The following is a 25,325-nucleotide window of genomic DNA, read 5'->3' as shown; positions in this document are numbered from 1 at the left end:
CTTTACAAAGCAGGCCTCACAACCCTCCTGTGAGGTAGAGCAACAGCCTCATCCCCTTTTCACAGGTGGGAGCTGAGGCACAGAGCGGTTCAGTGACTGGCAAAAGTGTCACAGCAGATCGATGGCAGAGCTAGGCTGGAGGATTCAGGGCTTCCTGATGCAGCCGCCTAGGCCCCTCAGCCTCCTCCCAGTAAAGTTACCCAGGGTGAAGAAGGCATGGTCTATTAAATGTGTCAGACCTAGACATACCTTTCAAAAATACAAATGCGAACAACAAGGAGAAGGGCTGTGGGTCAGCTCAGAAGCTTAATGACCTGCACTGTGCCATGGAGGAGACCTGAGATAACACTTTCAAAAGCACCTATGTGAAAATGGCCCAAAATTGCAAAACTGCCTTTTGAAAATGGGATTTAGGTTCCTAAATAATGTAGGCACTTTTGAAAAATGTATCCACTGAATCATTTCATGATGGTCTCACTCCCTGTTGTCATGTGAAGGAAGCACACTTAGCCCTGCTACACTCCCTGATGTGTAATTTATTTTATAAAACATCAGGAAATCCTAAATTCTAAGCCACGCTCTGCCAGCAATTCACTGGGACTTTTGCCAAGTCACTGAACCTCTCCATAGGTTTTGGGAGGAAACTGGATTGTTAGAAACACTGCTGACATGTTCCAAAGCAGAGTTCTCTTTAGTCCTTCTCACCTCAGCCATTTGAATGGTAGGACAGTTATAACAAAACGGTCATAGATGCAACAGATTCCTTTGGGAACAATATTTACAGTGTTTATTAACCACCACACTTGGGCAGATACAGAATATTTATATGACTTATAAGAACATTTCTCCAAAACAGTAATACACTAGTATGAACAAACTGATTTTTTTTTTTAAATTATTAGTTCAAAGCTAACACAATAGATTTTGGATTGTGAAATCTTTGGGCAAGTGGCCCTGCCACAAACTTTGTACATGACCTTGGGCAAGTCAGCTGATCTCTCTGTGCTTCAGCTCCCAATAATCTGCTTGTAGCTCTTTCTTCCACCCATGGTCTGCCTTGTGGATTTACAGTGTAAACACTTCAGAGCAGGAACTATCTCTTACCCCGTGTTTGCAAAATGCGCAGATGCTGTGGCCCTGATTTCAGTTGGGGTCTTTAGGCACCCCTGGTGCCTTGACCAAGCACCATTAATGTGTGTCCTTTATTACAGTTGTGTTCTCTTCAGTTGGTGGCTGACATTTCTGTACTCTCCAAAAAGCTTAAAGAAAACTAGAGAGAGAGAAAGTTTTACCAGAGATTTCACTGAAGAAGTATTAATGACCCCTGTGACAATGGCAGAAAGTGGTGGGCAGGAAAAGGCAAGATGGATCACAACTGTTATCATGAGTTCAGCTCTCCAGGTACTGTATACCGATTATTGGTGAACTGCATAGGCACTGGCTTTGGGGATGCTCTGAGGCTGGAGCACCCACTCACCAGCAGCCCCCCGATCAGCTCCTTCCCCTCCCCCCAGCACCTCCCACCCTCTGGCAGCCATGCCAATCAGTGCCTCCCGCCTGCCGTGATCAGTTGTTCCACAGGAAGTGCTGGAAGGGGAGGGGGAGAAGTAGGGTGACCAGATGTCCTGATTTTATAGGGACAGTCCCAATATTCAGGGCTTTTTCTGATATAGGTGCCTATTACCCACCACACTTTGTCCCGATTTTTCACACTTGCTATCTGGTCACCCTAGGGAGAAGTGAGGGCAGGGCATGCATGGGGGAGGGGGCACAACAAAGTGAGAAGAAAGCGTGGCAGGGGTGGAACAGGGGCAGAGTGAGGGTAGGAGGAGTCGGAGAAGGGGTGGGGCCTTGGGGGAACGGGTGGAGCACCCCCCGACACATTAGAAAATTGGCACCTCTGGTCAACTAACATCGAACTGTCAAGTATTTCCAAGATTTTATTTTATTTTATGCAATGCTAAAGTATATAATAGATACAGGAAAATGTGTGTCACTTATCTGGTAAACCTGTTGCTACTGTAGACCTACCTTTTTCTTCATGTTTTTTCTTATTCTGCTATTTCCCTTCGTGTTTGGTACCAGTTTAGTATTCCTGCCACCTGCTGTTGTGAGTTAAATGTTTTCCTAACCCTTGTCTTTCTTGTTGCACTGATACTACTATATGGATATTTTTTTTCAGCTGATCAATGTAAGTCATTCCAGCAAGGATATTGTAGTCTTCTAGATTCCCCTCTGAAGACTTCATCTCTTCCATCATACAGTATTAATACTTTGGATAAATTACAGTAATAAGTTAGGAGATTCAAATATGGGTGCACAATTTTTGGTTTAAATTTGGACTCTTGAGGAGACTGAAGTCTGATTTGAGCATGTTAAAGTCACAGTCCACAATGTGTGCGATTGTTTGAGATTTTTTTTTCTAGACCACTAGAAAATTCAACCTGCAGGTTGAAAAATATGCACAAGTCCACCCCATTCTTCAGATGACATTGTTGCATAGTGTTGTCATCTTGCTTTCCTAAGCATTTTGTATTCTGCCATGAAGCTCCCGTGGTAAGGATGTTGTCCAGAGCAGTCTTTTCTGATCTATCTGTCCTTCAACTAAAATGCTGACATCCATATTGATTCATTCAAACCAGCCTACTTAATTGCAGGCAAACGTCTAGTGTGTACATTTCTACTGTCTGAAAATCTTCCTTCTATGCATCATTTTTTAAAAACAAAGATTTGACTGTAAAACGTTGTTTGTGAAGTTTCCTTGTTTATTATGCAAGTGTTTCCTGTGACAAAATGAATGTAGACAGTCTGGTTATAATGGAAGAGGTAAAAAATTAGAGGATTGTCACCCCATTATTTCACATCTAAATCATTATTGCAGCTATGAAAATATTTCATATTCTCATCAATTATGCAAAAGTTCAGTTAAAATGTTTAAAATCATTACTGCTACTGGAGTAAAAATATTTTCTAAACTAAGGTACTAAAGACCTTTTAACAGTCAGACTCTGTTTTAAGAGTCCAGTTGATATGATTGCAAGCACGTTTTAAAATACATTTTTTACATTTATTTAGAGTCATGAAGTTTCAGCATATCTACAGAGTCAACACCACAGAGTTCGATATTCAGATTCGGTGGAAAATGGAGCCATGATTTTTTCTCTTTCTGGTACAATAAATTGAATTGCAGCACATATTTCTTAAAGAACTCACCAGAAATTCTAACGGGGTATAGGAGCAGATCCTCTTGCAGTAGCACAGAGTAGACCTAAGAAACTGTACAAAAGCTACACTGCAGAAATGTCATATAGTTTAGAATGGTGGATGTGAAAGTGCGATGGTATTTTCTTTTTCAAGAGGCCAACATCAGAGAAGAGTGGAAGTGAGGAGAAGAGGGGCTGTGGTTAGAAATCAGATACTAGTTATTGCATTAAAGTGCAGTTGTACTCTGAAAAGTGATTATATAAAATGTCATCTTACTTGACGGAACAGCTCCTTATGTGTACCTAATGACTTTTGTGATTTAAAAAAAAAATCTGCTGTTATTTAATTGTTAGCTTTACTGAAGCCATTCATCTAAGAGTGACTAAGTTGGATTCTATTCGTTCTGTGCATTAATCAAACAATTTACTGAATCCCAGTCACACCTGAGTGAATCTAGCTGAGACAATATCACTGCACAAACCTTTACTACGGGTGACAATGTGTGAAAAGAAAACCAGCTTCACCTTAATCTTCCAAGTCAAACTTTCTGAGCTGGCAGTTACAAAAAAAATGTGTCTCTGTAAAATTTGACCGATTTGACCAGGGAAATCACTGAGGCAACAAACGTGAAACCCCATATTACTATTTCTACCGTTGCTTTTCAGAGTAAAACAGCACTTTAAACAACTCAAATAAATTGGTTAGTCTCTAAGGTGCCACAAGTACTCCTTTTCTTTAAACAACTAAAGTGACACTTAGACAAAATAGTTCTGCTTATTCGGAATCTGAACCCTTTCTGTGCTATCAACATTGCATAAGGCATGAATAAGTTTCCAACGCACCTGTCTAACCTGAGCTGCTCTTTGCAGGTCCTCTATGTTGCTAAAAAGTCTCAGAAGTTTCCCTGTCTGAGGATGGTTCAACAAAGGGATTCTTTCAGTTGGCATGTTCAGTTTTGCATGTTCCTTTAGGCGCCCAATGGCACATCTGCCATTGCAGATGCTCTGTCTTTGTTCTTAAGCTGTTCCCCACATATTTCTAGCTTCTTTTCTGCATAATTTTAGAGATAAAGGTTTGTTGAAGTCTGACAAATCTTGGCAATTGTTATAACTTCATTCCATTTAATACCTAGAATTTGTCTGTATCTTTTGTGGATTTCAAGATTTCCCATCCACATGTTAATATGGAAATAACATTTAAGTAGAAAACTTGTAATTTGGTTTTAAGTTGTAGATTTTCAATGACCAAATCTTAAGCTGGTGACTGCAGCTGCTGTCTTTCAATTTGTGACATTATTTCTTTCTGGCCATCCCCATTGGCTTGCACATTACTGCCAAGGTATGCGAATTGACTCACATTTTATATTCCTTTGCCTTCTAAAGTAATGCTTGAGTTGGGAGTTCTGCTTATTGATGACTTATTAGTAGTTAGAAGGCTAGACCTCATTACTAGCTTGAAGTAACAAACGGAGCTTGCATTGTAATCAATTTCTTCTCTAGGCATTGCATTTCTATTGGCAGACACACAAGACGTGTTTAAGCCAGGAGGAGAACAGTTTTTAGACAGAACTGAGAAGTTCATAAACATTCATCGGAATAGTTTTTTGCTTTTGTCAGCTGCCTTGCATGGACCAAAAGAATGGGATTTAATGTTCAGGATTCAGAAAAGGTGTGTCTTTAATTGGACCAATATTTTTACTACTAAAGAATAATGAGATGTAATATTAATGAATATTTGCACAAAGGTCCTATTTACAGATTTTCAAAGGTCATGCCAAGCTGGACACTTGCCAGACTGCTGTGAGGTGATCAACTGCTGAATCCTCAGGTGTTTTAAGCCTCCAGAGTCTCAACAGAGCCAAGGCTCTGTCTTGGGGTTCCTAGGCACATGCTCAGGGTTCAGACCCTCTGTCTAGTATCCCCCTCCTGAGAGCTGCAGCCCCACAGCTCATTACTGAGTCCTTAAAAACAGTGCTAAGCAGGAACAGATTTACCATGAAACAAACTGTGTGGTGGCACGGGGCCCCCAATGACAGGGCCCCGCCCTCCCAAAGTGCAGGACAAATCTCACTTGACAACCTCCCTGAGTCCCGGCCAGTGGCGTAGAAGGGCTCAGGCAGGCAGGCTGCCTGCATGCTGTGGCCAGTGGCCCCACGCCATTCCCAGAAGTGGCTGGCTGCGGGGCACGTCTCTGCACGCCTCTGGCAGGTAGGGGAGGTGGCTCTGTGCACTACCCCTGCCCTGGGCAGCGCACGGAAACCTGCTGCCTTCCTCTCCTGACGGGTGCACAGAGACATGCCAGCAACAGGGCTAAGGCGGCTCCCTGCCCGCTCTGCCTCCCACCCTCTGTGCCATGCTGCTCCCAGAAGCAGCAGGCATATCCCTGTGGCCCCTGGGAGGGCAGGGTGTCTCCACGTACTGCCCCTGCCCCGAGCGCCGACTCCACAGCTCCCATTGGCCTGGAACAGAAAGAATGAAAAATGGGGGTGGGGGGGAAGATAAGAGAGAATGTTCTTTTTCTTGGCTGAATCCCAAAGGCAGGGGGGGAGAAAATGAAGCTGCGCACAGGGACCCACTAACTCTAAATCCACCACTGGTGCTAAGCCCTTAGATTTGCACCCAGAATTTAAATTCACCCCGTCCCAGAACTTTAGCCATGTGGGTCTCCTGGGCCTACAGTGTAACACACAAAACACAGACACTTTGCACAGGATTCTAACACCATTGCTTTTTACCTAATCACACAAAAAATACTCACCTCAGTACAAAAATAATAAACTGTACATGCATTTTCCGGTTTCCTCACTACTCCAGAGCATTGTTTGGGTTGGGGTCAGAGTTGTCAGGGGCAGCCAGAATCCTTCTGCTGAAATGCATGGCTTGCATTCTGAAACATGGACCCTTCTCTCACCTAGGCTAATCCATCCCCTTACTTTTGCCTGCATGTCTTCACCCGCTATGGTTTTTAAAGGCTGCCCTCAACACTTTGGCTTCTTCATCCTATATTTTGGAATTTTCCACTCTCCAAACACCAGACACTGAAACCCTGCCCCTCTCCCCCCAAACTGGTGAGGGAAGTTGGAGAACTAGTTTCTCCTAGTATGCAGTAACTCCTTTGTTCTTCCCAGGTAAGACCTATTCAGATGCGGATAGTCCTTAACAATCTGCTCTTATCCTTGGTCTGGATACACAGACCTAGAGGCATTCCATGATACAGCAATTTTACATAGTAACAACTTCATAATATCAACCAGAATTCATAAGTGCTGCAGACAGATTTCCCAAATTGTCACACAGGTGAATTTGATTTTGCTCATCTAGTGGAAAATTAGCCAGAGGCTAATGTTTGTAATGCTGGCTTGTCTTATTAATGGAGAATGTGCAAAACAGTGCTCTCAAAATCATTTTGACGTGTCAGTCAACTTGACAACATGGGACACGCTTGAAAGCATGACAAGTAACACTTTCTTCAATCACTTCAGTGCTACGTAATATATTTAGCGATTCTTTCTTTTTTCTAGGTTTGTAATACTGACTGGAAAATTTTGCTATTTTTCTTAAATTTTGAAAAAAACCAAAACTTTCCCGTAACAAGTCTTGTCTGCATGAAGAAATATTTAACAAATGTTTGTTCACTGGTTTGTAAAACTTCTTACCTATAGTCACAAGAAGGAGGGTCACAGAAGCCATACGTATCTGAACAGTTGGCTACTTATTTGGATTAAACCTGATTATTCTAAAGCATTCTCATCCCGTGTCACCCTGATTTTTCACATGTAGGCCATGTCTACACTACTATTTATGTTGGCAACATTTATGTCACTCGGGGTGGGAAAAAGCACCCCCCTGAGCAACATAAAAGTGTGTTTTAAAGTGAAATTCTTATCAGGATTATCCTCTTGTTTTGGGTATATCTGACAGGTAGCACATTCTGTCTGGATAGTGCAGTAACAAGGTATGGGAGTTTAGATTTAAACCTATTCCTTAGTGTTTTCAAACACCTGACTGTAATCTACTACCATCCTCAACAAATCCACTTACCTACTGGCATTTTGAGAGTGAAAACTAATTCTGCAACTGGCATGGCAGAGCTGTGCTTACAGTCTCAATCCTTCCTGAGCACACAATTGCTGAAGGAGCTTTATCTCAAGCAAAGTGGAATAGGGCTTGGGTCTCTGTCACTAAGCACTCCAGAGAAAGAAGGGAGCTTCTCTCCTGTAACAACACCTCATAAAATACAGGACCAGGAGATGAATGGGTGGGAGTGGGGGAGAGAAGAGAAGAGGGATGTAGGAATAGTGTCAACCTTCCATATGCCTTAAAAACAAAACCAAACCCCAAACTCTCTGCATGCACTGGTGGTGAGCGTAGGAGGTAGGATTGGAAAACTTCTTACTGATAATTTCCTTTCTGGTAGCAATGTCTCCCACAATTCTGGACATCTGGGCTGCTCTCCTCTCTGCAGCTCACAGAGGCAGATCAGTGTTTTGGTGCCACATGGTCTGGACACTCACCCTGTGCTTCTGCTTGGTGTCATATAAGTTATTCCCAAATTGTAAAACTTGCATAACATCGTTAACAAATGTTCCAGAGATAATGAAGTACTTATGTACATTAGACCAAGGAAGACAGTCATATGGTAACGATTCAACTTAATATCTGACCGTTGACTCATGACCCCTACCAGGACAGGTAGAATTGTGGGAGATGCTGCTAGCAGGAAGAGAAGTATTGGTAAGAAATTTTCCATTCTGAAGCTCAGCATCTTCTACAATTCTGGATGTCTGGAAAGTAGTGAGATGTAGGGAGGGTTATGAAACAAAAGTATGGTAGGAAAGAAGTGCAGAGGAGCAAGCAGGGAGACGCTGCAGTGAAGGCTCAGGGACAGTTAAACCCCCCAGAGGTTAACTGACCCAGGGAGAAAGGAATGCTGAGGAGGGAGAACACTGTTCCCCAAGGCCCAATAAACTGGGTAGAAAAGTAAAAATAGAAGAAGGGCAGAAGGCAAAGAAACTGCAACTATCTGCTGCTGTGAAGGCAGACAATCTGGCAGCAAGCAGGAGCAGAAGGGATATGGCCAGACCATGTGGTGCCATGAGATGCAGAGAGAGGACAGCCCAGATGTTCAGAATTGTGGGAAATGCTCGGATGGAGAAATATTACTTGGATAATGTGAGAAGGGTTTTTCAGCCTTAAGCTGTCATGTACTGTAAATATATATTTTAAATGTAACTATGGTTATTCTGATGTGCAGATTCCTGGGCAGTAATTTACGTGTAATTCCAGTTCATAACGCTGCTGAAATAGTTAAACTCATGCTAACTATAGCCAAGGTAAGTCTTATGGTATATATTAACAAATATTACCCATGAAAGCTTTTTAAAAAAAATACATTAACCAACAAAAGCAATTAATTTTTTGTCCTTAACTGAGCTTGTAGCTTACTGTTACGTTGATCAGAGTCCTGACAATACCTACTGTTCTAATAACACAAGCCAAAGTCTGATGTTGTAGTTCATATGTTTGTTTAAAACTATTATTAACAATAGCTTTAAAAGGTCTTATGAGCATGTATAAAGATGAATGACAGAGATCTAGGGCCTAATTCTGCTCTCACTTGCCATTGTAGATCAGGAGTGACTCCATTCATTGATTAATGTAAAACTAGCATGAAATCAAAATCAGGCTGTAAATATTCAAGATCTTCTTAAAGTAAATTACTAACCTAAAGACTAGGAGTACTTGTGGCACCTTAGAGACTAACCAATTTATTTGAGCATGAGCTTTCGTGAGCTACAGCTCACTTCATCAGATGTTTACCGTGGAAACTGCAGCAGACTTTATATACACACAGAGAATATGAAACAATACAATGAGGAATTCCACCATGATTTCAACAATTTCCATCCCACCACCAACCTCAGCCTGATCCAGTCCACACAAGAGATCCACTTCCTGGACACTACAGTGCTAATAAACAATGGCCACATAAACACCACCCTATACCGGAAACCTACTGACTGCTATTCCTACCTGCATGCCTCCAGCTTTCACCCTGACCACACCACACGATCCATCGTCTACAGCCAAGCTCTGCGATACAACCGCATTTGCTCCAACCCCTCAGACAGAGACAAACACCTACAAGATCTCTGTCAAGCTTTCTTACAACTACAATACCCACCTGCAGAAGTAAAGAAACAGATTGATAGAGCCAGAAGAGTTCCCAGAAGTTACCTACTACAGGACAGGCCTAACAAAGAAAATAACAGAACGCCACTAGCGGTCACCTTCAGCCCCCAACTAAAACCCCTCCAACGCATTATTAAGGATCTACAACCTATCCTAAAGGATGACCCAACACTCTCACAAGTCTTGGGAGACAGGCCAGTCCTTGCCTACAGACAGCCCCGCAACCTGAAGCAAATACTCACCAACAACCACATACCACACAACAGAACCACTAACCCAGGAACTTATCCTTGCAACAAAGCCCGTTGCCAATTGTGCCCACATATCTATTCAGGGGACACCATCACAGGGCCTAATAACATCAGCCACACTATCAGAGGCTCGTTCACCTGCACATCCACCAATGTGATATATGCCATCATGTGCCAGCAATGCCCCTCTGCCATGTACATTGGTCAAACTGGACAGTCTCTACGTAAAAGAATAAATGGACACAAATCAGATGTCAAGAATTATAACATTCATAAACCAGTCGGAGAACACTTCAATCTCTCTGGTAACGCAATCACAGACATGAAGGTCGCTATCTTAAAACAAAAAAACTTCAAATCCAGACTCCAGCGAGAAACTGCTGAATTGGAATTCATTTGCAAATTGGATACTATTAATTTAGGCTTAAATAGAGACTGGGAGTGGCTAAGTCATTATGCAAGGTAGCCTGTTTCCTCTTGTTTTTTCCTACCCCCCCCACCCCCCAGATGCTCTGGTTTAACTTGGATTTAAACTTGGAGAGTGGTCAGTTTGGATGAGCTATTACCAGCAGGAGAGTGAGTTTGTGTGTGTATGGGGGTGGGGGTGGGGATGTGAGAAAACCTTGATCTATGCAGGAAATAGCCCGACTTGATTATGTAAAGAGTTGTCACTTTGGATGGGCTAGCACCAGCAGGAGAGTGAATTTGTGTGGGGGGGTGGAGGGTGAGAAAACCTGGATTTGTGCTGGAAATGGCCCACCTGTTGATCACTTTAGATAAGCTATTACCAGCAGGACAGTGGGGTGGGAGGAGGTATTGTTTCATATTCTCTGTGTGTATATAAAGTCTGCTGCAGTTTCCACGGTAAACATCTGATGAAGTGAGCTGTAGCTCACGAAAGCTCATGCTCAAATAAATTGGTTAGTCTCTAAGGTGCCACAAGTACTCCTTTTCTTTTTGCGAATACAGACTAACACGGCTGTTCCTCTGAAACCTAACCTAAAGACTATAGCAGCTTGGTGACTTCAATCAATTATGGATTTACTTGTATAAATCTACTCTATAGACTAACAACTACAACAGAGCCATTTGTGTTGTTTATATCTGTGAAACTGCCACACATCCTACATGCTTAAGTAAACATGAATTTTCTTTGAAAAGATGAATGCATATGCAGAAGCTATTTAATGGTTTTTCTACAGAAATGTTGAGTCAACATTAATTATAATAGTATGAACAGCACTCCGATAAAGTACCAAAAATAAAAGGAACAGCAGCAAACCAGATATTAGTTTGCATTTTATCCTTTTCGTAAGTGGTCACTGTATACCAAATTAGCATTTACCAAGTTACAATAGTCTGGCATAAGATACTGCAATTATTTTCTATTCTAGAGTCTATAAAATAACTGTGGCATCTCATGTACTACAGTGTGACAACTATTAAATGTTGACATCTTAATAGTAACCACTGTACATCAGACCTCTAGCTTTTTGTGAAATCTGTTCTGCACCATATCCTAATTCAGTGTTAACTGCAAAGGTGTTAAATAAAATTAGGCCTACTGCTGATCCTACAAATTTGAAGCTCTCCTGCACTTGATCTTCACTAATGTCACAGTGACTTCAATGGGAGTTCCATGTAAGGGATGATGTCAGCACAAGGCCCAGGCCTATCTGTGGCCATTAAAATACAGTTCTAAATCTTAAGGCCAGAATCTGGCCCCTGCTGTGGTCAACTTGCACTAGTTTGTCAGTGCAAAGCAGCCTCAAACCAGTTGAATAAGCTACTTCAAGACTCCCCCATTTGGGGAACACCAGCTGGAGTACAACATGCATAATGACTGCTGTTTCACTTCTCCCTGTCCCCAGTGCAGGAGGGGTGGCCAGGGAGCAACCATATTTAGCTAATCCTTAGCAGCTGTAACAACCCCTTGTGGGATGTTATCAGAATATGAACAAATCAGTCCCACAGCTGCTTTAAGTTGTGCTTCAGGATCAGCTTGGCACCCCAAGGTGGCTTACCCTGTTACCTTTGTTTCTCCCTCACCCCCAGACACCCAGTTGAGAGAATCTGGTCTCAGTCTCTTCGTAATTTCCAGTTGTACTATATTAAGAGTAAATGGTTCAGTATTTCTTTACCCAAACTATCTAATTCTCTTTTAATCAAAATATTTGTAAGTAGCGGCACATATTTCTTTTTTCCTTTTAAGATCACCTGCAAACCACAAATAGACAACATTCGCTACAGAATGCTAATGGCAAAAGCCCAGATCATAGACCAGAGTCCAGTTTGGAAAATGCTTCACAAGATCCAGTTGGATTGTAACTAACTTAGTACCAATTAGATTTATTCAAAACTCCTGGAGTTACATTTCTAAACAAAATACAAATGTTTTTCTTGTCTGTTCAAAAAAAATACAGCAACTATACAAAAAATGGTCAGTTTAAAAATATTTGTGTATATAATTAATGCATTAAATGAAAATTTACATAACATTTATTGTGATATTCAATGCTAGATAGTGTGAGTTATACCAAATTTGCTAACTTGGAGAAAAGTTAAGAGATTTTTTTTTAAAATCCTATGTATGTTTTGTTTTTACAATTTGGGCAATTTAAATAAAACAGCATTAAAAAGCAAGTACCTTAACTTTAGCTTGATTGCAAAGTGATCTGTTATTTTCCAAAACATTTAAACACCTCTTTGGGAGATTCTTCATAGTTAGGGAGGATAAGAATAATCAATGATCCTAGAGTAGATTCTCCCCCAAGTCCATATATTTTAGACCATATTATGAATTAACAATTTATGCACTGAATTGTATTCTTGTTTCTCTTTACAAAAAATATGTTTACTGTCTTGTTTATGTATATTACTTTTCACTGTGGAAAGTTCTAAAACTTATCCTGTTTTGTCCTGGAGGTGCTTTTTGAAGCCTGGCTTCCCCTTGTCCTCAAATCCCTATGCTCAGATCTCCAGTTTGGATAGTCCTGGTTTACAGTCAGTCTTTATTAATCTAGAAGTATGGTTAGCAATATTAACTGCAGTAATAATACCTAGTATTTACACATCTGTGGATCTCAAAACTTTCCAAACATTACTATTTGGTTCTAGGTAATGCAAACATAAGGCTATTTCTACACACCAAAAACATCCTCTCTTCTCCAAAGGTTAATAAAATATAATTATCTTATGCCAAGCAGATGCAAACATTAGCAAAACTGCAGCAAACTCAATGAGAGGGTAACTTGGGATATTTTGTTGTAATTAGTACATTGACTATCTCCATTAATCAGATTCTACAGTAAAGACACGTAATAAGACATGTAAAGAACAGCACTTGCAAATATTCTAGCAGCCTTTTATAAATAATTCTTCAACAGACTTGTTTAAAGCTTGATAACGTCTCTTTCAAGTAAAGTCATAATGACCAGTGTCTTAATGTACTGCAAGAGTTAAAAACCCACTAGGATTTACGACATCAAGTGCTTCATTTGACCCCCAATATTTGTTATGTTATGGTTTTTATTTTCACTTCGATGAGTTCTTCTACTCGGGCCAGAACACTTTCTATTAAATCAAATGTGAAAAGAGCTGAATGTAGAACCTGAAATGTCAAGAAAAATTCATGTTATTTATATTAGCACAATGACATTTTTTTCCCCCCAGTCAGCTCTAAATGTACACTTGCCTTCAGGTAAAAAAACAAAAACAAAAAAACCCCACAACAACAGTCTAAATGCATTTGCATAACTTTGGAAAAAGGTATGAACTTACCTGAAGCTGCATTTCAGTGGTCATGTTAGGCATCTTTTCCCCGCCAACTGTTACAGAACAAACTGCTTTAGAATTGTGAGATTCTGCAAAAGAAAAGAACATATTATAGAGCAGCAGAGTGTTCTAATTTTTAAATTAACATCTTCATTATATTACAGTTATAAATTCTAAATTGTTAAATGTGTGTATCCAGTGACTGGTCAAGAGTTAAGAATGGAGAGCGCTGAATTCTAACAGAATGTAGACCTCAGGTGGCTCCTATAGCTTCAGCGTTCCATATGGCAGGTCACTGCATTACTAAGCTATTGGGCTGTTCTCTATAGTAAGTGTTGCATATGAACTATTACTATATGGATTTCAAAAGATAAATCTTGTACTATAGTAAAATAGCAAGAGGTATATTATATTGCAGTACAAGACAATTTTATGAAGCTGCAAATCACATAAAATGGAAAAATGCAAGAATTCCCACAGCACAATCCTGTCATCCATTTTTTATACAACTTTCTTTGAATAATAGATAGTTACACATGTAAAAAGATGGCAGGAGAGGGTCCAATGCCATGATTTAATTTATCTACCACTTAAATATTAATTTTATTGTTTAAGCAAAGGCTACTAGCTTCTCCATATTTTATCCATCCCCCTTTCTTGGTTTGCATTGCTTCTGTAGGCTGCATGAACACTAAGTCAGAAGTAGCAGTGCAGAGCAATTTTTGAATGTCCACATGATATCACTCATGTTGAAACAATCTCCGAATCACATGTATTTTTCTATTAGCTTCCATAAGGCTTACATGTATGTGCACTTGGAAATAAACAGACCCTGAATAATGGCTACTTTTAATTGATAAATAGTCCATATTGGATGAAAAACTGAAGAAAGCATAGTAATGAAAACAAAGCCCACAGATTTGTTTTCTGACCCCTATTACATTACGAAAGTAGTTCCTAATGACAAATATGGTATCTACAGGGTTGTTGTGTGATCATTTTGAACCCAGCATATTTCAAATACTTCTACCTAAAATACAACCTACATAGTGTTCACTCATTTTTCTCACACCATTTCCACATCTAAAGGACACATCTAAAGGATAGTAATGGAGACAACCAACCTCGTCTATTTGCTTTTTTACTTTTTATTTCTGCTTCATAATGTGCTTTTGACATATTAAGTCCTGTGTGCAAAGGCTTTAAGAAATTTTGCTCAATCTTGTTAAGTTCAGTCCATATACCAGTCTGTTCAAATTGGAAAAGAAAAAATGTTAGAAATCAGTTTTTAGCTAAGCCGTAGAACACAGTTTCTGTCCTAAACTGCTGGTCCAGGAAGGAAAAGGATTTACTCATCCTGTTGTGCTGACATGCACAACAGGAAGTTAGCTGTTGAACCCCCTAACTTCCTTTGCCTTCCTATAGCAGCATTTACATTCCTTATAAACCAGAGTTGAAATTATTCTCAAAACTGGGCCGTTAACACTGCACTACTAAAACAGAATTACATCATATGCTACACTCTGTTATGAAAGAAAATGTAACCAACCTAAATAAACAAATACTGAAGTATGTAGCAAGCTTCAGATAAACTAAAACGGGGTCTTTTACTGGAAATAATACAATCAGCACAGTATTCCTTGTTTTATTTTTGCTATTTCATGTTAATTGCACTATCAAATTTTCAAGAGAAAACTGAAGGCTTAAACTGCTGGATAAGAGGAAGGTTGAGCTTTTGGCATGTAGGTTGAGGATTATAGCACATGGGGAAGGTGCATATTCTTTCATTCCCTCTTTCAGGCTAAGTTGGAAGTGACTTGATATTTTTGTGGAGGGTGAAGAAGGCTTAGAGCTTGTCTACACTACTTGCCAGATCGACAGGCAGCGATCGATCCAGCGGGGGTCGATTTATCACATCTAGTATAGACACGATAAATGGACCGCTGAGCGCTCTCCTGTTGACTCCAGTACTCCACCAGAAAGAGGAGCACAAGCGGAGTCAACGGGAGAGCGTTAGCTATCGATTTAGAGCAGTGAAGACACCGCAATAAGTAGATCTAAGTACATAGACTTTAGCTACGCTATTCACGTAGCTGAAGTTGCGTATCTTAGCTCGACCTGCGCGGTAGTGTAGACAAGCCCTTGGACTCCTGTGTGCGTGTAAAAGTCTGATCTGCTCACTTTTTCCTACTTTTACTCCTGTTGCCACTGCAGAAACAACACAGCTAAGAAAATAAGCTATTTTTAAATCTAATTCAAACGTGAACAGAATTATTAGCTAAGTACCCACTACACAGCCAGATTCTGCCATAAGCTAACACCTGTGAAACTCTGCTTTGTGGGTGCACTGATTATGCTGGACATTGTACAAACAATCCCTATCCCGAAGGGTTTGCAATCTAAAGACAAACAGCTGAAGGGTAGGGGATGGGGATACAACGTACTGTACTAGCAAATGAACATGGTGATGAATTGGGACAGCTCTGTTAGTAACGTGTATTGTAAATAGTTGGATTGTTGTTTTTTTAAGGTAGCTAAGGGCATAATTTGACTTGCAGAATCTATTCCTGATGATGTTGCATGAGCCAGAAAAAAAAATCTATTTGACTATAAAATCCAGGTGGCATATCAAAAATTAGCTGCTGGAAAAAAAAGTTTTTACGGTAAACTTAGCAAATCGGATGCTGAAGTCACTGAGAAAAACATGAAATTACAATTGGGGCTGGTCAAGACTTTTCTTTCAAAACATTTTTTTGACAGAACTTGTCTTTTGACTTGACAATTTTTCACAAAGTGTCTACTTGCCACAGAAAATTGACTGTGGTTCAAAAAAATTAATTTACAAAAACTGAAAAATGTTGTAATACTCCATGGGAATTGTAGTTCAGGTTCCTCATGTCCCCATTCTTTTCTATGGGATGGGTTCTCCAGCTGGACTACATCTCCAATGATACACCATGATTAAGTTCTAATTGCACACAAAGTCTACCTCACTTACACCTATATAACTCCAAATTCTGTAACTGATAGCAGAATTTGAATATAATAGTGTGTAACTAAAGGCCAAATATGGTCTGAAGACTGGTGGTGATACAGGACCCAAAAACTACAGAACTATAATGTTCTCAAAATTCCCTTCCCCAACCACATTAAAGTGATAAATATTTACAGATTAACTTCAGATTACAATTTTTTGCCTGTGAATAGTATATACTAGGGGTACTGGTATGTAGATTTTGGTGAAACCACTAATGTATGAACAGTGAAACAAATGGAATTTCTTAAAAGGTCATTGGGAAGTGCTCAGACCAGTGCCCACTCATACCAGAGTCCCCATGTCTCAACTGAACACTAACAAATACATATCTGGAATCAGTCTGCCCCACTTGTGGGCTAGAATTGTTAAAATAGGTATTAGAATTATAAGAATGTGTTTAGACTTTATTGAATGCTTGTGGGTTGCTGAATGCATTAATCTCACTTATAACATCTGTATCCCATATTGTCAGGTAATGTTTGAGTGGCTGTATTGTGAGCCTGTGATTGTGGAAATCACCAGATAGGAGAGAGATGTTAATTAGCATGAAGGGCTTATCAACAGAAGGCATTACATCCTTCCCAACAAGCAAGGTCAATCAACACTAGACAAACTATTGTGGCATGTTAAAGAGGACAAAAGATATTTGTTGTTCTGCTCTCTCCCTCGCTTGTCTGCTGTGAAGATGATTCATGCTAGTGGATTCCTCCCATCAGCTGAGTTTGCAACTCAAAGCACATGGCAAGAGTGGGATAAAAATTCCTAACATGAAGGAGCTGATTATCTCTATGCTGCTTGAATTCTGGGGTGGGGGTAGGAGGCAAAGTGTTTCTAGGTAAAAGCAAAAGATCCCCAGCTGCTTAGCCTGAGTTAGCCCTAAAGGACATACAATATTTGCTGATTACAGAAGCTTGTATTACCTTTTGAAACTTAGGATCGTAACTCATTTGTGTATAACTTTACCTGCTTTAACCTTTTAAATGACTCTCTGGTTTCTTCTTCCTATTTTATAAATCTTTATATAGTTTGGCTACAAGTGTTGTCTTTGGTGTGAGATCTAAGCTGCAACTGGCATGGGGTAAATGACTGGTCCTTTGGGACTCAGAGTAACCTGAATATTTCTGTGAGTCTTGGTGTAAGGAACCATCTATCACAAAAGTAGGCTCACCTGGGTGGCGAGACAGATCGGAGTAACAGAGGGCAATATCTGTGACTCCATATTAAGGCTATTACTGTGCCTAAGTAATTTACACTTGGTAATTTGTAGATGAAATCTAAGCATAGAACTCAAAACTAATTTGGGGTTTGTGCCTTGGTTCCTAACAGTCTCTGCCTGAGGCTGGCATTAATATTCTTGAATCACTACAGGCAGCATTACAGTCATGTCCCTTCAATGGTACTAATTTAGAATCTGCAAGGTGACCAATGAACTTTCCCCAACTTTAGGTTCCTATATAAAGGGCATTAGGAAACAAGGAAAACTAGCTTGAAGGAAAGGTGTATTTATATTAGGAACAGTTTTTAAAATAAAGCCTTTACTATGAGACCTGGTTGATTATAAAAACTGTTGAACTCTATGAATTGCAGGAATGTTGGTGACTAATGACTTGGGGAAAACAGTCAGTAGGACTTGCCTTTGTTATGGGGATAAGTGGCCTTTTCAGTACTAGAGTACAGTAAGAAATTAAACATGTAAAATTCCAATGGCTCTTCAGTCTTCAGTACTGAAGCTAAGCTGTGCAAGCTATGGCACTTAAAGAAATATAGTTCAGCTGCTCAGAACTGCAACCTGATGTTAAGCCAGTTGTGAAATTTAAATATAAATTGCTTCCTTGGCTATCTAAGAACATGGATCCATCTAGATGCAGCTGGATGGGAGTGACTGCATACAAGAACGGATCAGTCAGTCATAAAACATTACACTGAAAAGCTACTACAGCAGTTGAATGATAAGCTTGGTCCAGGCTGATCTGAAATAGCACAGCCAAAAACAAATATTGCTGACTGCTTCAGACGAGAGAGAGAAAAATAAGTCACGGGCCTGCTGATAAAGCTGAACAGTTCATCACATTTCCGACATTGTAAAATCTTGCTTTAAATTGAAGTTGAGTAAAAACTTCTACCACTTATATAAAATTGTAAATAGCCAGAATCCAGCATATAGAGAGGTGCATTGTTTCTCCCTTTCAGGCTATTGGCTAGGAGCTGTTAGAGCTTAAAGAGAACATATTAAAAAAATATTGTTTGACAATTCCAACCTACACCGTAGATTAACAACACCAAAATGGCTATAAAATACTTTACCATTTATGCTGTTTATTGTTTTCCATTTCAGTTAGGACAATACAATAGGATGGAGGGTTTCACTTGTCTATAGTAACAATTTCCAGATTATTTGCATTCAAACATCAAAGCATGAGAGAAATGTATTGATTCCCTGCTTATACATATTTAAGACATAGTGTTCTGTCTGAAATTGCAGTGTAAGGTAGTTTAGTAAATGGTCTTCATGCATGAAACATTCCAGGCTATATCTAGTAAAGCAATGAAGTAGCCAGCCAGAAAAAGGTACAGGGTATGCAAAAAAGAGAGGTCAATATAAGAGCAGAGGTATGGATTAAACACAGACTATAGGCGTCAGAAAAACTGATGTGGAAACCCCGACCACAACCAGAGCAGCAGAGCTATCTGCAAAATCAGAATGGCGTACAATCTTAAGCATGTTGCCCTTAGGAGGAAATAATGTACTGTTTTTCCCTCTCAGAGAGAGCAAAATTTATCCTAAGAAAGTAGTTCAATAAAACACATTTGCCAGGAGCAATTACAGCACTACAATCTAGTCCTATTTCCCTCCCAACCCCTTTTTGCCAAAATATCATCTGCTTTGTTTGAAAATCTTTGTCTTGACATGGGGAGTTGGGATTTCACAGCATGGTATATTATGCAAAATATATTAACATTGCTGCAGGGTCTCGGTGAACTTAGAAAGTACCAGGAAGCTATTTCATATTGTTTTAGTTGAAGGATTCGGAAACCTGAGGAAAATAAATAACTCTTCCATTATGAGTGTTTGGTTTTTTTAATTTATATCTATTGTTTAAGATGTTCTGCAATTTTTTGCTAATTTGGGACAGGCATATCAATCCTTATGTTATTTCAATAATGCAGATCTTACTGAGAAGCACTGATTTGGCTTTAATATCCAGTGGAGTTACTGACATTTACCAAAAATGCAGTTGCAGAAGGAGTTGGAAATACAGGATTTTTTTTTTTACATGTTTAAAAACAAAAGCTATTCAATGCAGAGTTGTCAAAATGCTTAGGGAGACACCCTGACACTAAAATAAATTCTCTTCCATGCCACTTAAAGCTAAATGATGAAGAGGTTTCCTTGACTAATGAAGCAATTCTAAAACTTCAAAGGTTTGTAGAGAGATCCCATCTAAAAAGCTTTACAATGCTTGGTGGAAGTTAGCCCTTCCTAAGTATCTGTACACAAGTAAAAGTATATTTATTATTTTTGGAATACTGGCTATATACTTTATTTTATGGTGATATTATCTGGAATTACAGACGCTGACCTGGATTTCTGGTGGAGGTAGAACAACACTAAACTTGCTGAAAAAATAGTGAGTAAGCATTTAACTTTCACCAGTATAAACTTCAAAATTTTCTGAACACCATTAACAAAAACATTCTCACTGGATATTGAATACAGACATTTTTTTTTGCAGCAGCAGCTAACTTTGTCATGAACTGGCACAGCTATTGTTTTTAAATTGAAAAGATAGCTTTTTAAATCAACCATCACTTACTTGATTGTCGTATTCGTTGTCCTTAATGACTAAATATCTCAATAGATTTAGTGAGGCCATAATCCTATGAATTAGAAATGTACAGTTCATCACTTAGAGTGCAGATTTATATTAAGATTGACAGTAATTTAATTTGTTCCTGAAAAAACACCAACTGGTATAAAACACAGCAGCCCATTTGTTTAGTAATACAGGTCAACCTAGTGCATCTCTCTGCACTGACTTCCAACTGACTAGACTCTAACTCAAAGGCTCTGTGTTGATATTCAGAACCTTCCATGTGATGGCCCAATGAAACCTCCCAACAAGAAGGGCAAAAGAAAAAGGAAGCACTATCCTTCTCCTCCTTCCTGCTCCCCAAAGGGGCTTGAACACTCTTGAGGCAAGCAGTTTTTCTCCAAATTCCTCTGGATTTGAACATCTCAGTACTGATTACCTGACTCCTCTCAGGTTCAGATTCCAGTAACATCTTCAAGGCCTGAAAGGGGATCTGCTGTTGAGCCTACTGGCAATCATTCTGCATGCTTTTCTTCTGCTTGACTGCCTATACCAATTTCTCTAATCATAATCCAGAATCACCTTGGGGTACCTTTGACCCCTTCAGAGATGAATCTAGAAGATGCCCTCCTTAAATCTTGAGACTTCGTCAGCTTCCCTTACCTCAGATCCAGAAATTATGGAAAGATCTCATAGAGGGTCCTCTTCAGCAGTCCATGTGGCCCTATGTACAGGGCTCCACAAAAGCCCTGTGGGAGGCTGAGATACCAGCTCTGGCACAGACCTCAGTACCAGTATCCGTTCCAACATGGTGCCCTCCCTCAGCACTCATATGCATCTATTCCTCATCTGGTGCCAACCCAAGCCTTCCTTGCCAGCAATGATACCAGCACTGCAAAGACCTGCCTCTAGCTGAGAAATGGGATGAGACTCCTTCAGAGGAGCCACATGAGTCCCCTTTGGAGAACTTCTGTAGCTCTTCACCTTCCCAGTAAGAAGAACATGAAGGTTCCTGGATCAACACAAGTGCTGCTTGAAACCAGTGGTGGCTAGCCCAAGTATTTCACATATAGAGACAACCAGAATAGACCACTGTGTGTCAAACAAAACACCAAATACCAAATGCCAAATACACACAAAGACAAAAGTTTTCTTAGATGTGTTCCTACTATGTGTCTTCCTCCGATTCCCCTGATACCAAGTGTTATAAAGATCAGGTTGGACAGAGCCAACATCCTATTAATAGCCTCAATGTGACCTCATCGTCACTGGCAGCCACATCTTCTGCAGCTGGCTAGAGAATCACTGTACTTGCTGCCTCTGCTTCCAAACCTCCTATCTCAACAGTAAGGAAGGATTCTGCATTCCAAACCAGAGATATTCCTCGTGCAGCCTGAAGGATAACCTGCTGACTAATATGAGGGTTCACACCATTCTTTTACAATCCACAAAGGGCTTCACCCTGCTATAAACAAAACTGGAAACTGTTTACTATCTGGGACACTAGCAAATAAGTGACTCCATCCTGAGCTTGGGCCCATGCAATCCTAGAGTACTTTATAAAAACTTTAAGTCTCAGGACTTAGGCTTAGCCTCCTCATATTGCTGTTCATATGGTAGCTATATCTGCTCACCACAATAACATTAAAGAGAATCCTATCTTCCATACTAAGGTCTCCGGATTTCTTAAGGGCATGGTAAATAAATTCCCCCCAATTAGGGAGCCCCGGGCTTTATGGGACCTAAATCTTGACCCAACAAAGCTGACAGGCCCTCATTATGAGCTTCTTGTGCAACTCCCTCTCACACACTTAGTGATTAAAACAGCCTTCCCAATAGCAATTACATCTGCTAGGAGGGTGAGTTAGCTTAGTGCTTTGAACATTCCACCTTATACTCTGGCCCACAAGGACAAAGTCACCATGAAGCCCCATACCAGCTTCATGCTTAAGGTGGTCTCAGTTTTCCACCTGTTTCAATGTATTTCCCTCCCCATGTTCTTCCCCAGACCTCATTCCTACCTTGGAATTCCCTTGGAAGCCTACCTAGATGTAAAAGGAGTACTCAGTTTTTACCTGAAAAGACCAAACTCTTTAGAAAACCCATTAAGTTATCTGCAATATAAAGAAAGATGCCAGGGAGAACCCACTATGGAACAGATACTCACAGACAGTTGTTACGTCCCACCTAGGAAACCCCCTGCTTTAAAACACTCATTCTGCAAGAGCCACCACAGCATCAGTAGCATGCCTTAGGCAGGTTTCTCTGGTAGAGATAAGCAAAGCATCAACCTGGAGTTCTGTGCTAGACCCACTCCTTCAATTGAGCATCGTGCTCTGATGGCCAGTTTGGGAAAGCCGTGCTCCAGTCGATATTTAGTGAAGAACTCCATGTCCACCCTCCACCTGCTGGAGCACTCCTTACTGTTTTATCACAAATGGGAAAACCCTGAGACTCTCTTGAAGAAAAAGAGGTTACTTTTGTTCTTCAAGAACTATCTCTGTGCACTCACACTACCTGCCCAACTTCCCCTCTGCCTCAGATTTCTATATAATGTCTTCGGTTAGGGAGAAGAAATTGAGACTGTTGTGGGATGATGCACTTCCTTATATACAGTAGGGCAATTACATCACCCTCGCATGAGCTCTCTTCTGCTGAAGGAGCATCATTCAAGATAGTTCTGCAGCTCGATGCCAGGGCACTACATCTCACAGAAGAGCTAGCACACAGGTTGACACTTGAAGAACAATAGTTACTAGTAAGTAACCTCTTATTGCTATTAATGTTGATAAATGCAAAGTAATGCACACTGGAAAACATAAAACTAACTATACATATACAATGATGGGGTCTAAATTAGCTGTTACCACTCAAGAAAGAGATCTTGGAGTCACTGTGGATAGTTCTCTGAAATCATCCACTCAATGTGCAGCAGCAGAATTTTGGGAATCATCAAGAAAGGGATAGATAATAAGACAGAAAATATCGTATTGCCTCTATATAAATCCATGGTACGCCCACACCTTGAATACTGTGTGCAGATGTGGTCGCCCCATCTGAAAAAAGATATATTGGAATTGGAAAGGGTTCAGAAAAGGGCAACAAAAATGATTAGGGGTATGGAACGGCTTCTGGATGAGGAGAGATTAATAAGACTAGGACTTTTCAGCTTGGAAAAGAGGCGACTAAGGGGGGATATGATAGAGGTTTATAAAATCATGAGTGGTACAGAGAAAGTAAATAAGGAAGTGTTACTTACTTCTCATAATACAAGAACAAAGGACACCAAATGATATTAATAGGTAGCAGGTTTAAAACAAACACAAGAAAGTATTTTTTCCACACAATGCACTGTCAGCCTCTGGAACTCCTTGCCAGAGGGTGTTCTGAAGGCCAATACTATAATGGGGTTCATAAGGGAGCTAGATAGATTCATGGAAGATAGGTCCATCAATGGCTATTAGCCAGGATGGGCAGGAATGGTGTCCCTAGCCTCTGTTTGCCAGAAGCTGGGCTTGGGTGACAGGGCATGGATTACTTTATGATAACCTGTCTGTTCACTCCCTTTGGGGCACCTGCCATTGGCCACTGTCAGAGGACAGGATACTGGGCTTGATGGATCTTTGGTCTGACCCAGTATGGCCGTTCTCATGCTAGTTTCAACTTAATACAGTCATGACCTTTTCTACTGCAATGCTGCACTCCACTGAAAGGGTAGTGTCATAGGATGACGCTGGCCCTTTAAAGAGGAAAGAGGCCAGTACACTTGTCACTAGTCAGCTGACTCCAATTAGGCTTAAAAGAGGGTGCCCAGGCCCTACGTGGGGAGGTCCCTGAAGGAAGAGCTAAGTAAGAGCTGCATGAGGGGAAACCATAAGAGCAGAAACCATGAGCTGCTGCTGATGAGTTCTCCAGAAAACTGTCAAGGACTGGCTAGAGCTAGCGAACCCTGCTGAGTTGAAGAAGGCTTGTGCAGTGGCCCCTAGGAAGATGGGAAGGACCAGCATGGTCAGCGAAAGCTGGGATCAGAAACAAGGAAGGGACGGTTCCTTGAGCAGGACAGGGGTAGGACTCACAGGCCAGGAGGCCTGAGGAGCATAACACTGCAGGGAGCTCTCGGCAGAAGACTCAAGTGGAGGGCTGTTGGAGGAGCCCAAGAACAAAAGATTGTTCCTAGAGGGAGGTGCCTCTGAACAGGGGTAGGATTCACAAGGCAGGCGGCCTGCTGGAGTAAAGCACTGCAGGGAGCCCTCTTGCAGGAGACCTGAATTGGGGGCTACTGGAAAAGACTTGAGAGTTCCGAGACCTACTTTTCACCCACAGGTAGATGGCCTGGAGAGTGGAACCCTAGAACAGGGGTTAAAGGAACTGAGGCAGAGTAGTTAATGACTCTCAGGTGACTAGGGAAGGGTGACCTTTGAAGGGCATTGAAGGGCTGCTGCATTGTAACCTTGTTTTACTTTGGGATTTTGCAAAGAAATGTTTTATTATCAGGTAAAGCAGACTGTGAAGAACTTCAAAAAGATCTCACAAAACTAAGTAATTGGGCAACAAAATGGCAAACAAAATTTAATGTGGATAAATGTAAAGTAATGCACACTGGAAAAAATAACCCTAACTATACATACAATATGATGGGAGCAAATTTAGCTACAGCTACAACTAATTAGGAAAGATCTTGGAGTCATCGTGGATAGTTCTCTGAAGACATCCACGCAGTATGCAGCGACAGTCAAAAAAGCTAACAGGATGTTAGGAATCATTAAAAAAGGGATAGAGAATAAGACGGAGAATATCTTATTGCCCTTATATAAATCCATGGTACGCCCACATCTTGAATACTGCATAGAGATGTGGTCTCCTCATCTCAAAAAAGATATACTGGCATTAGAAAAGGTTCAGAGAAGGGCAACTAAAATTATTAGGGGTTTGGAACCAGTCCCATATGAGGACAGATTAAAAGAGGCTAGGACTTTTCAGCTTGGAAAAAAGAAGACTAAGGGGGGATATGATAGTGAGTGGTATGGAGAAAGTGAATAAGGAAAAGTTATTTACT

At 40.6% G+C, this 25,325-nt stretch overlaps 2 protein-coding genes across 2 annotated transcripts in view; one reads left to right on the top strand and one right to left on the bottom strand.

The window, feature by feature from the left end:
• Positions 1-1,096: 1,096 nt before the first annotated feature.
• On the top strand, positions 1,097-11,978 carry C8H1orf146 (chromosome 8 C1orf146 homolog). The gene is made up of 5 exons (XM_048861643.2): positions 1,097-1,401; positions 3,076-3,169; positions 4,704-4,872; positions 8,458-8,536; positions 11,859-11,978. Exons 1-5 carry the CDS (start codon positions 1,192-1,194, stop codon positions 11,976-11,978), a joined length of 672 nt encoding a protein of 223 aa, XP_048717600.2. The 5' UTR covers positions 1,097-1,191.
• GLMN (glomulin, FKBP associated protein) overlaps positions 10,813-25,325 on the bottom strand; it is a 45,582-nt gene continuing 31,069 nt past the window's right edge. Inside the window, exons 16-19 of the mRNA XM_048861639.2 lie at positions 20,273-20,336; positions 14,545-14,668; positions 13,427-13,509; positions 10,813-13,256 (exon numbers count right to left, since the gene is read on the bottom strand). Of these exons, the coding sequence (XP_048717596.1) occupies positions 13,161-13,256; positions 13,427-13,509; positions 14,545-14,668; positions 20,273-20,336 (367 nt within the window). The 3' untranslated portion in view covers positions 10,813-13,160. The remainder of the gene's footprint in view (positions 13,257-13,426; positions 13,510-14,544; positions 14,669-20,272; positions 20,337-25,325) is intronic.

This window comes from Caretta caretta, chromosome 8 (genome assembly GCF_965140235.1).
Source record: "Caretta caretta isolate rCarCar2 chromosome 8, rCarCar1.hap1, whole genome shotgun sequence".
Classification (NCBI taxonomy): Eukaryota; Metazoa; Chordata; order Testudines; family Cheloniidae; genus Caretta; species Caretta caretta.
The sequence above is the reverse complement of the archived record's forward strand: the minus strand, read 5'-3'. Positions and strand labels throughout refer to the sequence as shown.

Coding starts and splice junctions, on each gene's coding strand:
- C8H1orf146 (XM_048861643.2), top strand. CDS start 1,192: ATGTGTGTCCTTTATTACAGTTGTGTTCTCTTCAGTTGGTGGCTGACA. Junction 1,402..3,075: donor TCATGAGTTCAGCTCTCCAG/GTACTGTATACC, acceptor ACATTTATTTAG/AGTCATGAAGTTTCAGCATA. Junction 8,537..11,858: donor TCATGCTAACTATAGCCAAG/GTAAGTCTTATG, acceptor TTTCCTTTTAAG/ATCACCTGCAAACCACAAAT.